General features: G+C 41.8%; 1 protein-coding gene across 1 annotated transcript in view; it reads left to right on the top strand.

The window, feature by feature from the left end:
- The first annotated feature begins 221 nt into the window (after nucleotides 1-221).
- The window catches only part of gpc1a (glypican 1a), a 47,911-nt gene continuing 35,581 nt past the window's right edge, over nucleotides 222-12,551 (top strand). The window contains exon 1 of the mRNA XM_026146833.2: nucleotides 222-1,057. Within this exon, the coding sequence (XP_026002618.1) occupies nucleotides 907-1,057 (151 nt within the window). The 5' untranslated portion in view covers nucleotides 222-906. The remainder of the gene's footprint in view (nucleotides 1,058-12,551) is intronic.

The raw sequence follows: 12,551 nt of genomic DNA, 5'->3' as shown, positions 1-12,551 counted from the left end.
AGCAACTCAGCTTGAGCATCTCTGCGCGTCTAAACGCACTGATCAGATATTCACACGAGGGATCAGTTGAACACGGGTAACTAATAAAGTGGCCAGCGAGTGTGTGCTGTTGGAAGACGTTTTCTGTGCTATATTTTTTTTGTAAAGACCTGCAGGTGGCACTGTTTTGCACACGGCTAGTGCAGCACAAAACCCAACACAAAGAGAGGGAACGAGAGAGAGAGAAAGAGAGAGCATCAGCACGGACTGCTGCACACTCCAGTCCCACCAACACACATTTCATTGTCCCAAAGCTTGGAAAAGGGACCGGGCATGTCTCCTCTTGTCTAAAGCCGCATTCAGAGCAACATTTTTGATTTTTGATTTTGATCTTTGTTGCACTTTTTCCATAATCATGAAGCTGCACAGTCAGACCGCGGAGCTTCACGGGCTTTGACACCTGCCCTCCTTGCTCGCTCACTCTGTCGCACCCCCCTCCTCTATCTCTCTCTCTTTTGTCTCTCGCATCTCTGCAGCTCACAACCAGCAGCACCGAGCAGAGGGAGGAGGTGGAGGAGGAGCAGCACGGTGTATCTGACACCTACAGTCCCACGCGTCGCAGCCCCTCGTCTCTCGCACAAACATCCCGGACTGGCTGCCACGGGCGCCTCCTCCTCTCCCGTGGCTGTGTGTGTGAGAGCGAGTGAGTGTGTATGTGTGTGTTTTAGTTAAGAGGAGTGGAGTTTGAACGGGACACGTTGCTTTTGTTTGTTCGCAGACCCCCCCGCCTCCCCCCAAACTCTGAAGAATAATAACCAACATAATATTAAAAAAGAGAAAAGGCAACTAAACACTGTGGATAAGAGTCTAATCCAAAAACTGTCGGGGATTTTCTGCGTGTGAGGAAAAAGGACTACACCTCCAAAGATGCGTCTGCCGGTGCTTCTCTGTGTGCTGGTGAGTCTGTGTGCCGCACCGGGCCCGGTGGCCGGGGCGGATAGAAGCTGCTCCGACCTGCGGCAGTTCTACACCGGGAAAGGGTTCACTTCGGAAAGGGTTCCTCAGACTGAGATCTCCGGTGAGTTTTTTTTGTTTGTTTTTTGTAGTTGTTTTTTAAATTCATTAATTGTTTTGGTGGTAACAAAGAGGACAACACTTAACGCCCTCCACAGGAACGATAAAGTCAAGTTTTTGTATCATAATTTTTTTTTAAATTTCAGATCGCTCCAACTATTACAGCATGTTGTGACATAATTCTTAAATGACCCCCCTCTCGTGCCTTGCCTTATTTTGTGGGATTCTTGAGCGGCTGTTCAGGATGCCATTCTGTTGCATTATACATAGTCTGTGCTAGATCATTTTTATTCATAAACATTGAGTGCTTTATTGTGGTTTGCGTGAATGGGAATTCCATCTATGTTAATAAATCAGCTTAAGGTTTCTTTTTCTTTTTAAAAAAAGAAATGTTCCCAAAGGGCAGCTTTGCTGAGGGTTTATTATTATGCTGCATCCCAGTTCGTGTGCCTCATTGTGCGTCTGTTCAGCCTCTCTGTGCACTCTAATACACCCCCCTCATTCAGCATCTCAGTGTTTCCCAGTCAGTCCTTCAGGGTATGCTCATTGTCTGCTGAGGGCAGAAATGCAGGTGGGTGTGAGCCATGTGTCTTGTGGAGCCATTCCAATCTATTCATTGTTTTTATATATTTGTGTTTGCTGGTGTTTGTGCTCCAGGTGTGAAGAACTGTTAATATAACCTAGAGGGGGCGGATGCAGACTTGTGTCCCGGGGCATTTTTCATTGTCCACCTTGCTGTGGATGGACTGCAGGTGTAGTGTGTGTGTGTGTGTGTGTGTGTGTGTGTGTGTGTGTGTGTGTGTGTGTGTGTGTGTGTGTGTGTGTGTGTGAGACCCAGTAGATGCTGGAATTTGCATAAACTAATAATTTAGGCTCGCCTGGGGCAATATCCAATCACAGCTCTAGCTACAGCTCAGCGATCGCACAACATAAGCTGCCGATGAGCTGAATAAAAGAAGACGTGGTTTACACTCATTTTACTTCTTTTGTTTCATTCCTGTACTCTCATCGTGTCAGTCAGTCATCCAACTAGTCAGGCAATCATGCATTTAGTCAATCAGTGAATTACCCAGGCAGTGAAAGTAATCAGTTAGCCTGATCTCTCGTCTGTCAGTCAGACAGCACACATCAAAGTCTCTCTATCTTGTCTCTTTGGCTGCTGCAAACCATAAATGCAGATTAAAAGTGTCTTGGCCTTGGGGAAAGTGAAATTGAGCTCGTGTCCCCTTTAAGGCAATCATCTGTCGGCCTCTGTCTCCTCCCTTATTTCACCTAAAGATGGACAGACAGCAGCGAGCGTGCAGAGGAGATGAAAGCGAGGGGAGAGCAAGGTGTGTTTGTGTGCTCAGCGTCTGCGATCTGAAGGTCATTTTGTGTTGTGTCAGTGGAAATGCACACTTATGGGCGGCTGAGTTATTAATATTGGATGTGTGTGTGTGTGTGTGTGAATCAGACAGAAACCAGAAAATAGATAACAGTGAGGCAAAGAATGTGAAAATAGAGAGAAAAGGAAAGAAGGGGGAGAAAAACCCACAACCAGAGACAGTGAGTGAGTCACTCAAGGTCTGTCTGTGTTTAGTGGAAGACTGTGAAAGAGACTCGACACGACATTTTCCCTCCTCTTCCATTAAAAGCTCATCTTTTATTGACAGATGAAGAACACAATGCTTCAGTCTCTTGGACCTTGAGCTGCTCTAGTTATTTGCGCAAGAGTTCTGCCTCCCCAGAACTCATTAAAACTGACGACCAGTTGGGCACAGAGATGTGGGAAGATTTCCCCACAACAGGGGCTTTTCAGTCCTTCTCATTTCAGGGACCTTAGGTGGGTCAATTTAGATTATCTGGCCCTCCGCACTCTGGAGGATGTCCAACCTGAGAACAAAACATTAATACAGTCTATTGGAAAAACACAGTAGATACAACACAACAAATTCATTTTGTTTACTTCCATACCTCTTCTGCACACTAGGAATGTTAAATGTTTGATACAATATATTGTCTCTTTGTTTCATTGTTTGCACTCTGGATTGGTTTTCAAGCATGCATTACAGTAATGCAGACAAACCCTCGCCATACAGGTCATAATGAAGTTATACAAAAAAAAGTCCTCCAGGAAAACCGACAACGTGATCGTCATAAGCAATATTTGGTCATTTAGCACACTGAGCCTTACTTGCCTTCCTAATGTATTTATTATCTCTCAGGGCAGTAAACAAGCTAAATATCTAAGCCCTGTGGCCTTCCTGCGCATGCAGCAGACTCGCATCTGGATGAACAAACACTTTCCTAATGATATGGGACAAGACCCAGCTGTTGCTAATCATAAGCAGTTCACAGTTAGCGTTATCTGCAGAGCATAACAATGTTTGGGAAGTGTAATTCAGCTAGAAGACTTCCCTGGGTGACAAATCAGTATATTAGTACATAGATTCAGCAAATAAAATGGAGTTTTGTGCCCAGAAACGAGTACTAACAGCAGCACCTACCCAACTGAACCAGAAGCATACCTGAATTCAGAGAATATCAGCATGTTTTAGCCAACATTCATGTTCCCTACAGGATGGGTTTTAATAACGCTGGGAAGCCCCAGACTTAGGATTTAGTGCCATCGTCAGGTCAAAAGTGAGAGCAAATGATGTTCCTATCAACTTCACTTTCTGTTACGGTCTAATTAGAAAAGTTTCTTGTTAGTTACGCTAAGATAATGAACATTTTTGAATTCAGTGTTTAGTACATTGGACTCTTTTGCAATGTTGCATACATTTAGTGGCAAATTTGTAAGTAGGGCTTGATGAGGTGACCCTGAAACACCCCTTAATTATGCTGCTATAGGCTCAGATTGCTGGGAGCATAAACTATGTCTTCTGTGCTCCCCTTGTATCACTCCATAAGCATAGTTCATCCTTGTCTGTCTATGCTCTCCTTTTTTCTTCGCTTTCCCCTCCCCCTCAGCTGGTTGTGGTCGATGGCTAATGTCACTCAGGTTAGTTCTCTTCCTGTGAAAATATGTTGTTTAAATATGTACAAAAACAGTCACCTCAAGGCATAAGGTAAAGACTCTATTAATATTAGAGCGAAAAACCCTACAAATCACTCGCCACAATCAAGGTAATCGCAACAATAGACAGATGGATGGATCGATGTGTAGATGAAAGTTTTGTTTGCTTTTTCTCCCCATAATCTCGTTCACATGGATTTTCACAGGTGAATAACACCAACCTGCGATTGAATGACGCGTATTTAGCTGCTTCATCTATTTCTCCAAACCAGCACAAACGTAAATGGCAAGAAGTCCAATTTTCACAATGAATGCAAAGAAAAAAGCCAAAATGTCAGCCCTGAATGGAAGGATTTAAATTGTGCAATTTATTTGTTCAACCTTGATGTAACCAGGAAGTCCCATTGAGAACCAGTCTCTTTCACAGGGCAGCCATGCAAAGTGAAAACAATGAGTGAAATGAATGAAAAATTGTAGTGGCTTGTAGCTTTTTCTAGATCTCTAGGTTTGTATTTAAAATCTAGAAAACATTCAGAAAATAATCATGTTTTTTCCAGGATTAAACATGTGAGAAAATCATAGTTCCAGAGTAAAATCTGTGTAACACGAGGAACAGATGCTTTACATTTTTACCCTGAATTTAAAAAAAGAAAACCCAAAATGACTCTTAGACTCTGCTGACATCCATTGTCCTTTAGGTTTTACACCATATGAATGGAAGTCGTCTTTCCTGATGTCTGCCTGTCTGTGTTTTTGCCTGCAAGCGTTTTTTTCTCTTCTTGTTATACAATGTATCCTTCACCTGGTCAATAGTTAAAGGCCAGCTCATCCTATAGCCTAGCCTGTGTGTGTATCTGTCTATGTGTGTGTGTTTAAAAGTCAGTGAAAACCAACACCTTCTTCAAGGAAGACACCAAGTTTCATTCACAAATGCTTTGTCTGCGCAGAGCAGCACACACCCATGTGATCAAGTGACACACAGAAACAGATACAGCGTATATAACCTGCGCAATTCACAGGTATTGAGTTTTGATGCGTTTGTGTCGGTGTGCGTGGGTTTGTGTGGCCTACATTTTGAGTATTTGTTACATTATTTGAATGTTTGAAAGACAATATGGGAGGAGCTGAAAAGTTATGTGTTGGTACTCTGTGCAAAATGCTAATAAAATGTAGTGCAAGGACTGAAGCTAGCAAACATATTTCAAAACTTTTTTGTGTGTGAAAATGAAAACAAAATGTTTTCAATTATTTTGTTTTATTTAAGTAAAACTGGACATTTTACATGGCGTCTCAACTTTTTTTGGACACCTCAGAAGTCAGATGAGTGCAGTGCCAGGCTTTAGTTTCTTTATTTTAAATCCAGCTTTCGTCACTATTTGTTTAAAATGTAATTATTTCTCATCCTTTCCATTGGAGCTGGCGGCACTAATTCTCTGCTTGGTTGCATTGATACCGTCGCTAAAGAATATGAGCTTAATTCATGAAACCAATTAGAGAAATTATGCAGTCTCATTCTGAAGCTTGTCTATATTATTTAGCTGACTGGTCTTTCCACCAGGAAAAATATCAGTGTGCATCAGTGTTGTCACGATACTGGAATTCCCAGGAAAATAGCCGATGTTCAATTTCAGTTTCAAGACTACAGGATAAAGATAAAAAAGAACAAAAGAAAAGCAAAAAATCGACAGAAAAAATAACAACAGTATTTTTAATTGCTAATTGCTAACAGCTCAAAGGCATTAAGATGTACACAGGCCAGATTAACATTCATGATAGCTGTATATACTTCGGGGGGGGGGGGGGGGGGGGGGGGTTAGGAAAGGAAGCTTTATTGACCTCTAGTAGTGCTCATAAAGTGTTGTAACATCATGCTAACATCATGCTAACCTCATGCTGACATGACTGAGCGTCAGTCACCGTTCATGTCTGCAGCTGTTGGTGAGGGGAGGAGGCGAACACGTGACTGTTGCAAATAATAACTGCCCAGTAATTTTTTTGTATTTTTAGAAAAAAAAAATAGATTATTATCTGAGAATTGATTTTTTTGACAACCCTACAGTGTGTACAATACTAGCAATTTTACAGCCGTTAGTTTTTAGATTTCAAGTTCTAGTTTAGTTTTTGCTTTTGTTTTCTTGCCTGATTGTCAACATGTCTATGCGAGTGATGCAGCAACTCACCGCTAATCATTTGCTAATGTCATTTATATAAGTAAGTGTAATCACAAGGTACTAAATGACATCGATGTTTTTAATCTTCTCTGACATTTGATTAGATTACAGATTAATTTATTCACAGAGAACATTGTTGATCGATTAGTTGATGATGGAAAATGATCAGGTGCTGTATCCCTGCCATCATATAAAGAATACTTAAAGACAAACTGTGTACAGCAACACAGCCTAATAAATAAAATCAGGGATCTTTCACTTGTTAGGTGAAGGTGTAGACTACTACCATGTGCAGCCACTGCAGTATTAAAGTATGCAAACTATACAATATTACAGTATTACAAAGGATTTGGCTTAAGGTGTTTCGTCAGTTTTGCATAAAGTACTACAATATGCAAAACTGCTACTCTTCCCCATTCTAACCATTATGGCTGGTTAAATATATTGATATATTATGGCTTTCCCATTCTTCCTACCTATAAATGCTTTTTCTATATATTTTATAGTTTACATTAACTGTGATAATAGTGCGGTGCCACAAAGTTAGAGAAAACTGCATTGGAAATGTAAGCAGGTGTGAATCTTATGTATTTTTTCTGCTCGCAGCATCTGTGAAACCGCTGTGTGTACGAGCGTTTACGAATGTGCTTGAGGAAGGAAATTGATACTGTCTGTCATCTGTCACACATCACATGCTCACTCAGGCGTTCACAGCATACTTCACCATGTGGAACACCAAATACGCAGCGCACACATACATGCACTCGCACAAACCTGCACCAAAGCTCTGAGTGCTTCTCTCTAACTTCTCTCTGCCTCCTTAGCCTCTCTCCTGGTGTCTGTCGTTTTCCCGGTGCCATGTTTTTGTAGACAGCTTTAGATGTATGAGTGCAGGGGTTGTGCACTTGTGTGTGTGTGTGTGTGAGGGAAAGAGAGGACTTTGGTTGGCTGTTAAAAGCAGAGCTGTGAATCTTTCATGATGTCTGATGCAGTGACATGAGAGAGAGAGAGAGAGAGAGAGAGAGGTGAGGAGCAACAGAAGAGGGTGAAAGCAGACGAGGAGGACGATGAGCAAAGGAGGGAGGCTCGTACTTGGTTCCCCTTCCTGTTATCCTCCCTTCACAAAAAATGAAATGTTGTCACAATTGGTTTGATGCAGATGCAGTCTCCTGTGCTCCATATTTGATCCTTCTGTGGTGCCCTGATATTTAATGCTTTTAAAATAGGCCTACACTGTTTGGTGGATGAGTAAGCACCTCTACAGGAAAAGCGTTAGCTTGTTAACCCCCCCCCCCCCCCCCGTCTCCCTCCCTCTCCCAGATTTTCCCTTAGTAAGAGTAATATTCTCAATATAAGGAGGCAGTGCCAGGAGCAAAAGTTGAAGTGTTCATCAGCTGACGTACATTGCTGCTATCATTAGTTTGATGCTAACCTGATTACTACTGTAGCAACTGAGCGGTGCCTCCGAGCACATCATTACTTAAAAGGTTACTATAGTTTGTTGGTTTTATATTTAAAAAATACGAAGTAAGTCACTGAAAACTTGAGCAAGTGCCGTGTTCACTTGTGTGTTGATATTTGCTTGGATGTTATTAGGGTTAAACACGCAGTGTGCTGTGGATGAGATGAGAGGCTCGCCCTTCTCAAGGTGCCGTCAGGAGTTTTTTGGTTCTGCTGGCTTCATCCAGCAGCAACCTTCAGCTCACGCTGTGGCTGTTTGCATCCAAGTGTGAAGGAGCTGGAATGAGAATTAGCACCAAGGCTGAGGCCATGGTTCTCAGTTGAAATGGAGGAATGTCCACTCTGGGTTGGTGATGAGCTGTTGCCTCAAGTGGAAGAGTTCAGGTACCCCTGGGACTGGTTCATAAGTGAGGGAACCAGGGAGTGAGAATTTGACAGATTGATTGGTGCAGCATCTGCAGTAAAGTAGATGCTGTAATGGCCTGTTGTGGTAAAGAGAGAGTGCTGAGCTTGAAAACAAAGCTATCCATTTACCAGTCAGTCCGTGTCCTCACCCTCATCTGTGGCCACAAGTGGCCGGTGACCAAAAGACTGAGATCAAAGTATTTGAGTATTTGAGGGAGTACAGTGAGCTTATGACACTGCTTTCCTTGGTGAAGTGCTTTGGGCATGTCCGACTGGGAGGAGGCACTGGTGTACAACCAGGTCACACTGGAGACATTATGTCTCTTGGCTGGTTCAGATACATGCACAAGGTGATTCCATTAGTTTCAGTTTGTGTCAATTCAGTTCTTCTATTATGTTTGCTGTTCCTTAGAACTAGATAGTCCCTCTCCTCTCTGTAGCTATGGCACCGCATCCATACACACTTTATTAATGACACTTTCAGACAGTTATTAAACAGTAGCTTATAAACTATGACTCAACTCTCAGAAGTGAAGTTATTTACTGCTCTCTTGTTTTGGAGAAGCTTATGGATGGTCCGTTCTGCTTTCTGATGTAATAAACACAGAAACACAGCTATTTTTAGAGTTGTAGAAATAGCTTTAGTCAAGACTTGTTAACCAGACCTGACACAGACTTGATGCAGTAACATAAAAAAGATTTTTAAGAGCTTTTCTGTAAAAGATGTGAAATTACAGTGTGTCCAAATGTTTGCCTGGTGCCGTGTATATAATGTGTAAAGACTCAAGAAGATAATTTTTTCTGGTAAACTGCTGAATGCAGTCAGTCATAAAGCTCCACTTCATTTCAGCCCTCTTCTTTGTCCTTCGGCTTCTCCCTTTAGGGGTCGCCACAGTGGATCGTCTGTCTGCATCCCATCCTATCCCTAATATCCACTGCATTCCACTACAATCATCACATATTATAGGAGTGGTGTGTAAAAGGATTTTTTTTTTTTAAACTGTGAAGGAGTGAGAGCATAAACTGTTCTCTACACCTAAAATCAATGGTGGTACAAATCAGGATTGCTTCTCGGTAACCTCTGTGTTTCTCTCCCCCACGCTCCACTTTACACCTCTTCTCCTTCTCCTCCTCCTTCTCTCTGCCCTCCCTTGAACAGTTACTTCTCCCCTCCTTATCAGATGCTATTTTTACATTCTCCTCCTCCTCCTCCTCCTCCCAGCCCTGCTCTCATGTTCCCCTCCTCCACTTGAGGAGTTGAGCATCCATCTGTTTTCGAAATGAAACGATGACTTGTTTGTCGGATGTGGTGTCTGCTCAGCTGCTTTATGAGTCAAGGCTGTTTACGCATATGCTCCATATATACACATATATGTCTGTGGACAGGATGGTGATTTACAGCAGTTGGCTCGTGTGGATAACAGGCATCTTCGGTACATAAGGGGATGTTATACTGATGCTTATTCATCTTGTTGTTGAGAGCGATAACTAATCAAAGATCATCTATTAGTTCCTTTTAAATTCTAAAAATGTCAGTCGGACAAATCAAGCAATTTGAAAAGAATTTGAATTTTTCTTCAGCACAGAAAACAATTTTATTATCAATTTTTCTTTTTCATTAAAGCCAACTGTAGTTTTTTTATGTTCACTGCCTGAATTTAAATGAAGGAAACTGATTATTTCTAAAAAGAAAAAGAATATAAAAACAACACAGACAAATAAAATAACTTCAGTGCATTCCCAGGCCTCCACAGTACACTCGATCAAACCATTTTTTAAACTTCTCATGACAGCGAATAAAGACGGCAGGAGTGGAAGCAATCTGCCGACTTGGCGTGCACACTCGGCATTTCGGCACGCACTTCTGCATATTAAGCATCACACACTGTGATTTCAGGGAAGGACGCGAGTACAGTCCCCTCAGCAGGTTACGTTTAGACAGACACATCAGGGAGTGTATGCTGAGGCATTACAGCGCTCTGCTTTCTGTTCCGCTAAACGCTGAAAGTCCGGCTCACCGGTGCAGAGCTGCTGCCACTGGGAACATCTTATTAATTAGGTTTTACGAGGATTAATTGTTGTTGGAAGTCGAGTATTTCCTGCAGAGCAAGAAGAAAAACTGCCTCGTTTTCAAACGGAGCTTCAACTAGAGAGTTGAACTTCCTGTCAGTGTATGTTGGTGCTCATATTGCAGGGTCAGTGCTGTGTTATCTTGATGATAAAATGTAATTAGTTACAGTAACAGTACTGTTTTTTAATTATGTTTTGAATCCAAGTGACTAATACATTATTCCATTTCTGGCCACAGGAAAATCTGTTTCAATCATGCTAAAGTCACACTAGTGAAAACAGTAAATGAGACAGCTGCATGACCAAAATTATTGTAACCGAGTGACGTGAACTGCATTAGTGAGTTTGGTGCACTGAGACAATAATAAAATGCAGTGAAAATGCTATGATGTTGCGATTGATTGGAGTCAAGTTGGCAATTATATGCAATCCTTTTGCGATAATATGCCGATTAAATGCAACAAATCATTAAAAAAAAACCCTGCTGCACCTGTTAATGTCTAAATACACAGCATTTAAAGTCCAGCCAGAACGTCATAGAAGAGAAATTCAGATATTACTCCACAAATAGTGAAATAATTAGTGCAAATTTCTGCTCAGCAAGCTTTACTTTATATAGCAGTGTAATAGGCGAGTTTGCAAAGAGATGTGTTGCATCCGTGCAGCCTGACTCAGATAGATTGCAATGTAATCTGGTAATCTTTCTGCATTTATAAAGTAACTGAAAGTTATTTGGGAAGCTTCTCCAATCTGGCTGAGAGTCACGGCAGTCATTTCAAAACCAGACTGCCGATGTTTACAGACAGGTTGCCTCCCACCAGGCCACTTGTGCAACTGCAAGCATTTGCCAGACATTCACCAGGCAACTGTTGCTAGCAGGTTGCCATATATCTACAACTACAGCTACAACTGTGACTGAGCTATTAGTGAATGCGAAAAGAGAAATGGTCAAATTAATCTCAAATAAACCTTTGAACAAAAGTATATATCTGAAATGTTTCATCCAGAAATACTCTTACCTGGATAACAATTCTTAAAATTGCATCTATTATTTGATTCTTGTTGCAAAAATACAGAATCTATGAGGACACAAAATCAGCTCTTGTCAGGCTGTGGGCACAGGAGGGAGTGCAGTATGACTGAAATCCTCAGTTCGTCATGAAGTTCGTCATTTTATTCTAGTTAATTTACTGTATTAAAAACAGTAAAATGTGTTAATGTATGCATGAGGTGTGAAGCTATGATAGATCATCATTGTACACACAAACCGGGACATTAACACATCACCATAACCTTTTATATGTGCGTTAGAGGCACACATGACAGTCTGCAGTCTTCTCCCAAGTGATAGATGCTGCTGCTGACAAAATACAAAAGCGATTTTTGGAAGCTGTCAATCAAACACAGGTTTCTGCAGTCAGCTTCCTCTTTCAACACCGCCTACTCTGCTCGCCAGCAGTAATGACATCACTGTTGGCTGCGTGCAGGAGTCTGAGTCTGAGCCTGATGAAGATCAAGACCTGTGACCTCAGATTACCGTGTCTTTGATAAAGCATGTCCAAAAAAATAAAGTTAACAAAACTACAACAAAGAAAAGAGGCCAAGAAAGAACAGCTATATCATACTTAAAAATGACAACATGGTACATAACATGCTACTCAAAATAATTAGCATTTGTCTCTTTAAACCTGTGACTATGCAGTTACTGAAGTGACAAATCTGTCACAGGGGAAGACTTTACCGACTCCCTGTGGGGTTTTATCAGTTTAGTAGCTTGAATAGAGGATGTCTTTGTTGACCACACGGTGTCCTAACAGAGAGGTCACAGCCACGTACGCACACCAGCCATGCTGATAGGATCACTGGTGCAGAGTATTATCAGAGGCGGATCTGACTGAGTGCGACAGGGTATCCATGGGAGGTTTATCCGTCACGGATCCAGAAGGCAAAACTGACAGACTGGTACCCGTTTCCAACAGCAACTAAGGACGTGATCATTTTTTGATAACGTTACTGGAGTAAAAAACAATGATTGATTTTAAGGCAGACGAGTGCATTTCAAAGGTCAAAATCAATGAGAGTTACGGTACGGCATTCACGCCAGAAACCAGCGGTTCGTGGAAAGAGCAAGTTGGCGGTTTGTTGAAAGTTACCACACACATACACTCACACAATGAAAACAGCTTGTCAGCCCCCAGAGATAAAATGGTGCGGTTGGTTAATAAAGAATGTGAAATCTAAAATATCCATCGCTGTGTATATTAGTGGGTTTCTTCCTGGTGTTTCTACATGAGGCATAAACATAGGCCTATAATTAGACTTGTTGCTGTGAAAATCCCAACCCTGTGCACGCCTGCTGTCTCCCTGCTTCTCTGAGCCTCGCCACGCTCCGA

Source organism: Astatotilapia calliptera, chromosome 17, assembly GCF_964374335.1.
Source record: "Astatotilapia calliptera chromosome 17, fAstCal68.1, whole genome shotgun sequence".
NCBI classification, from domain to species: domain Eukaryota; kingdom Metazoa; phylum Chordata; class Actinopteri; order Cichliformes; family Cichlidae; genus Astatotilapia; species Astatotilapia calliptera.
This window is presented reverse-complemented; position numbering and strand designations above follow the sequence as displayed.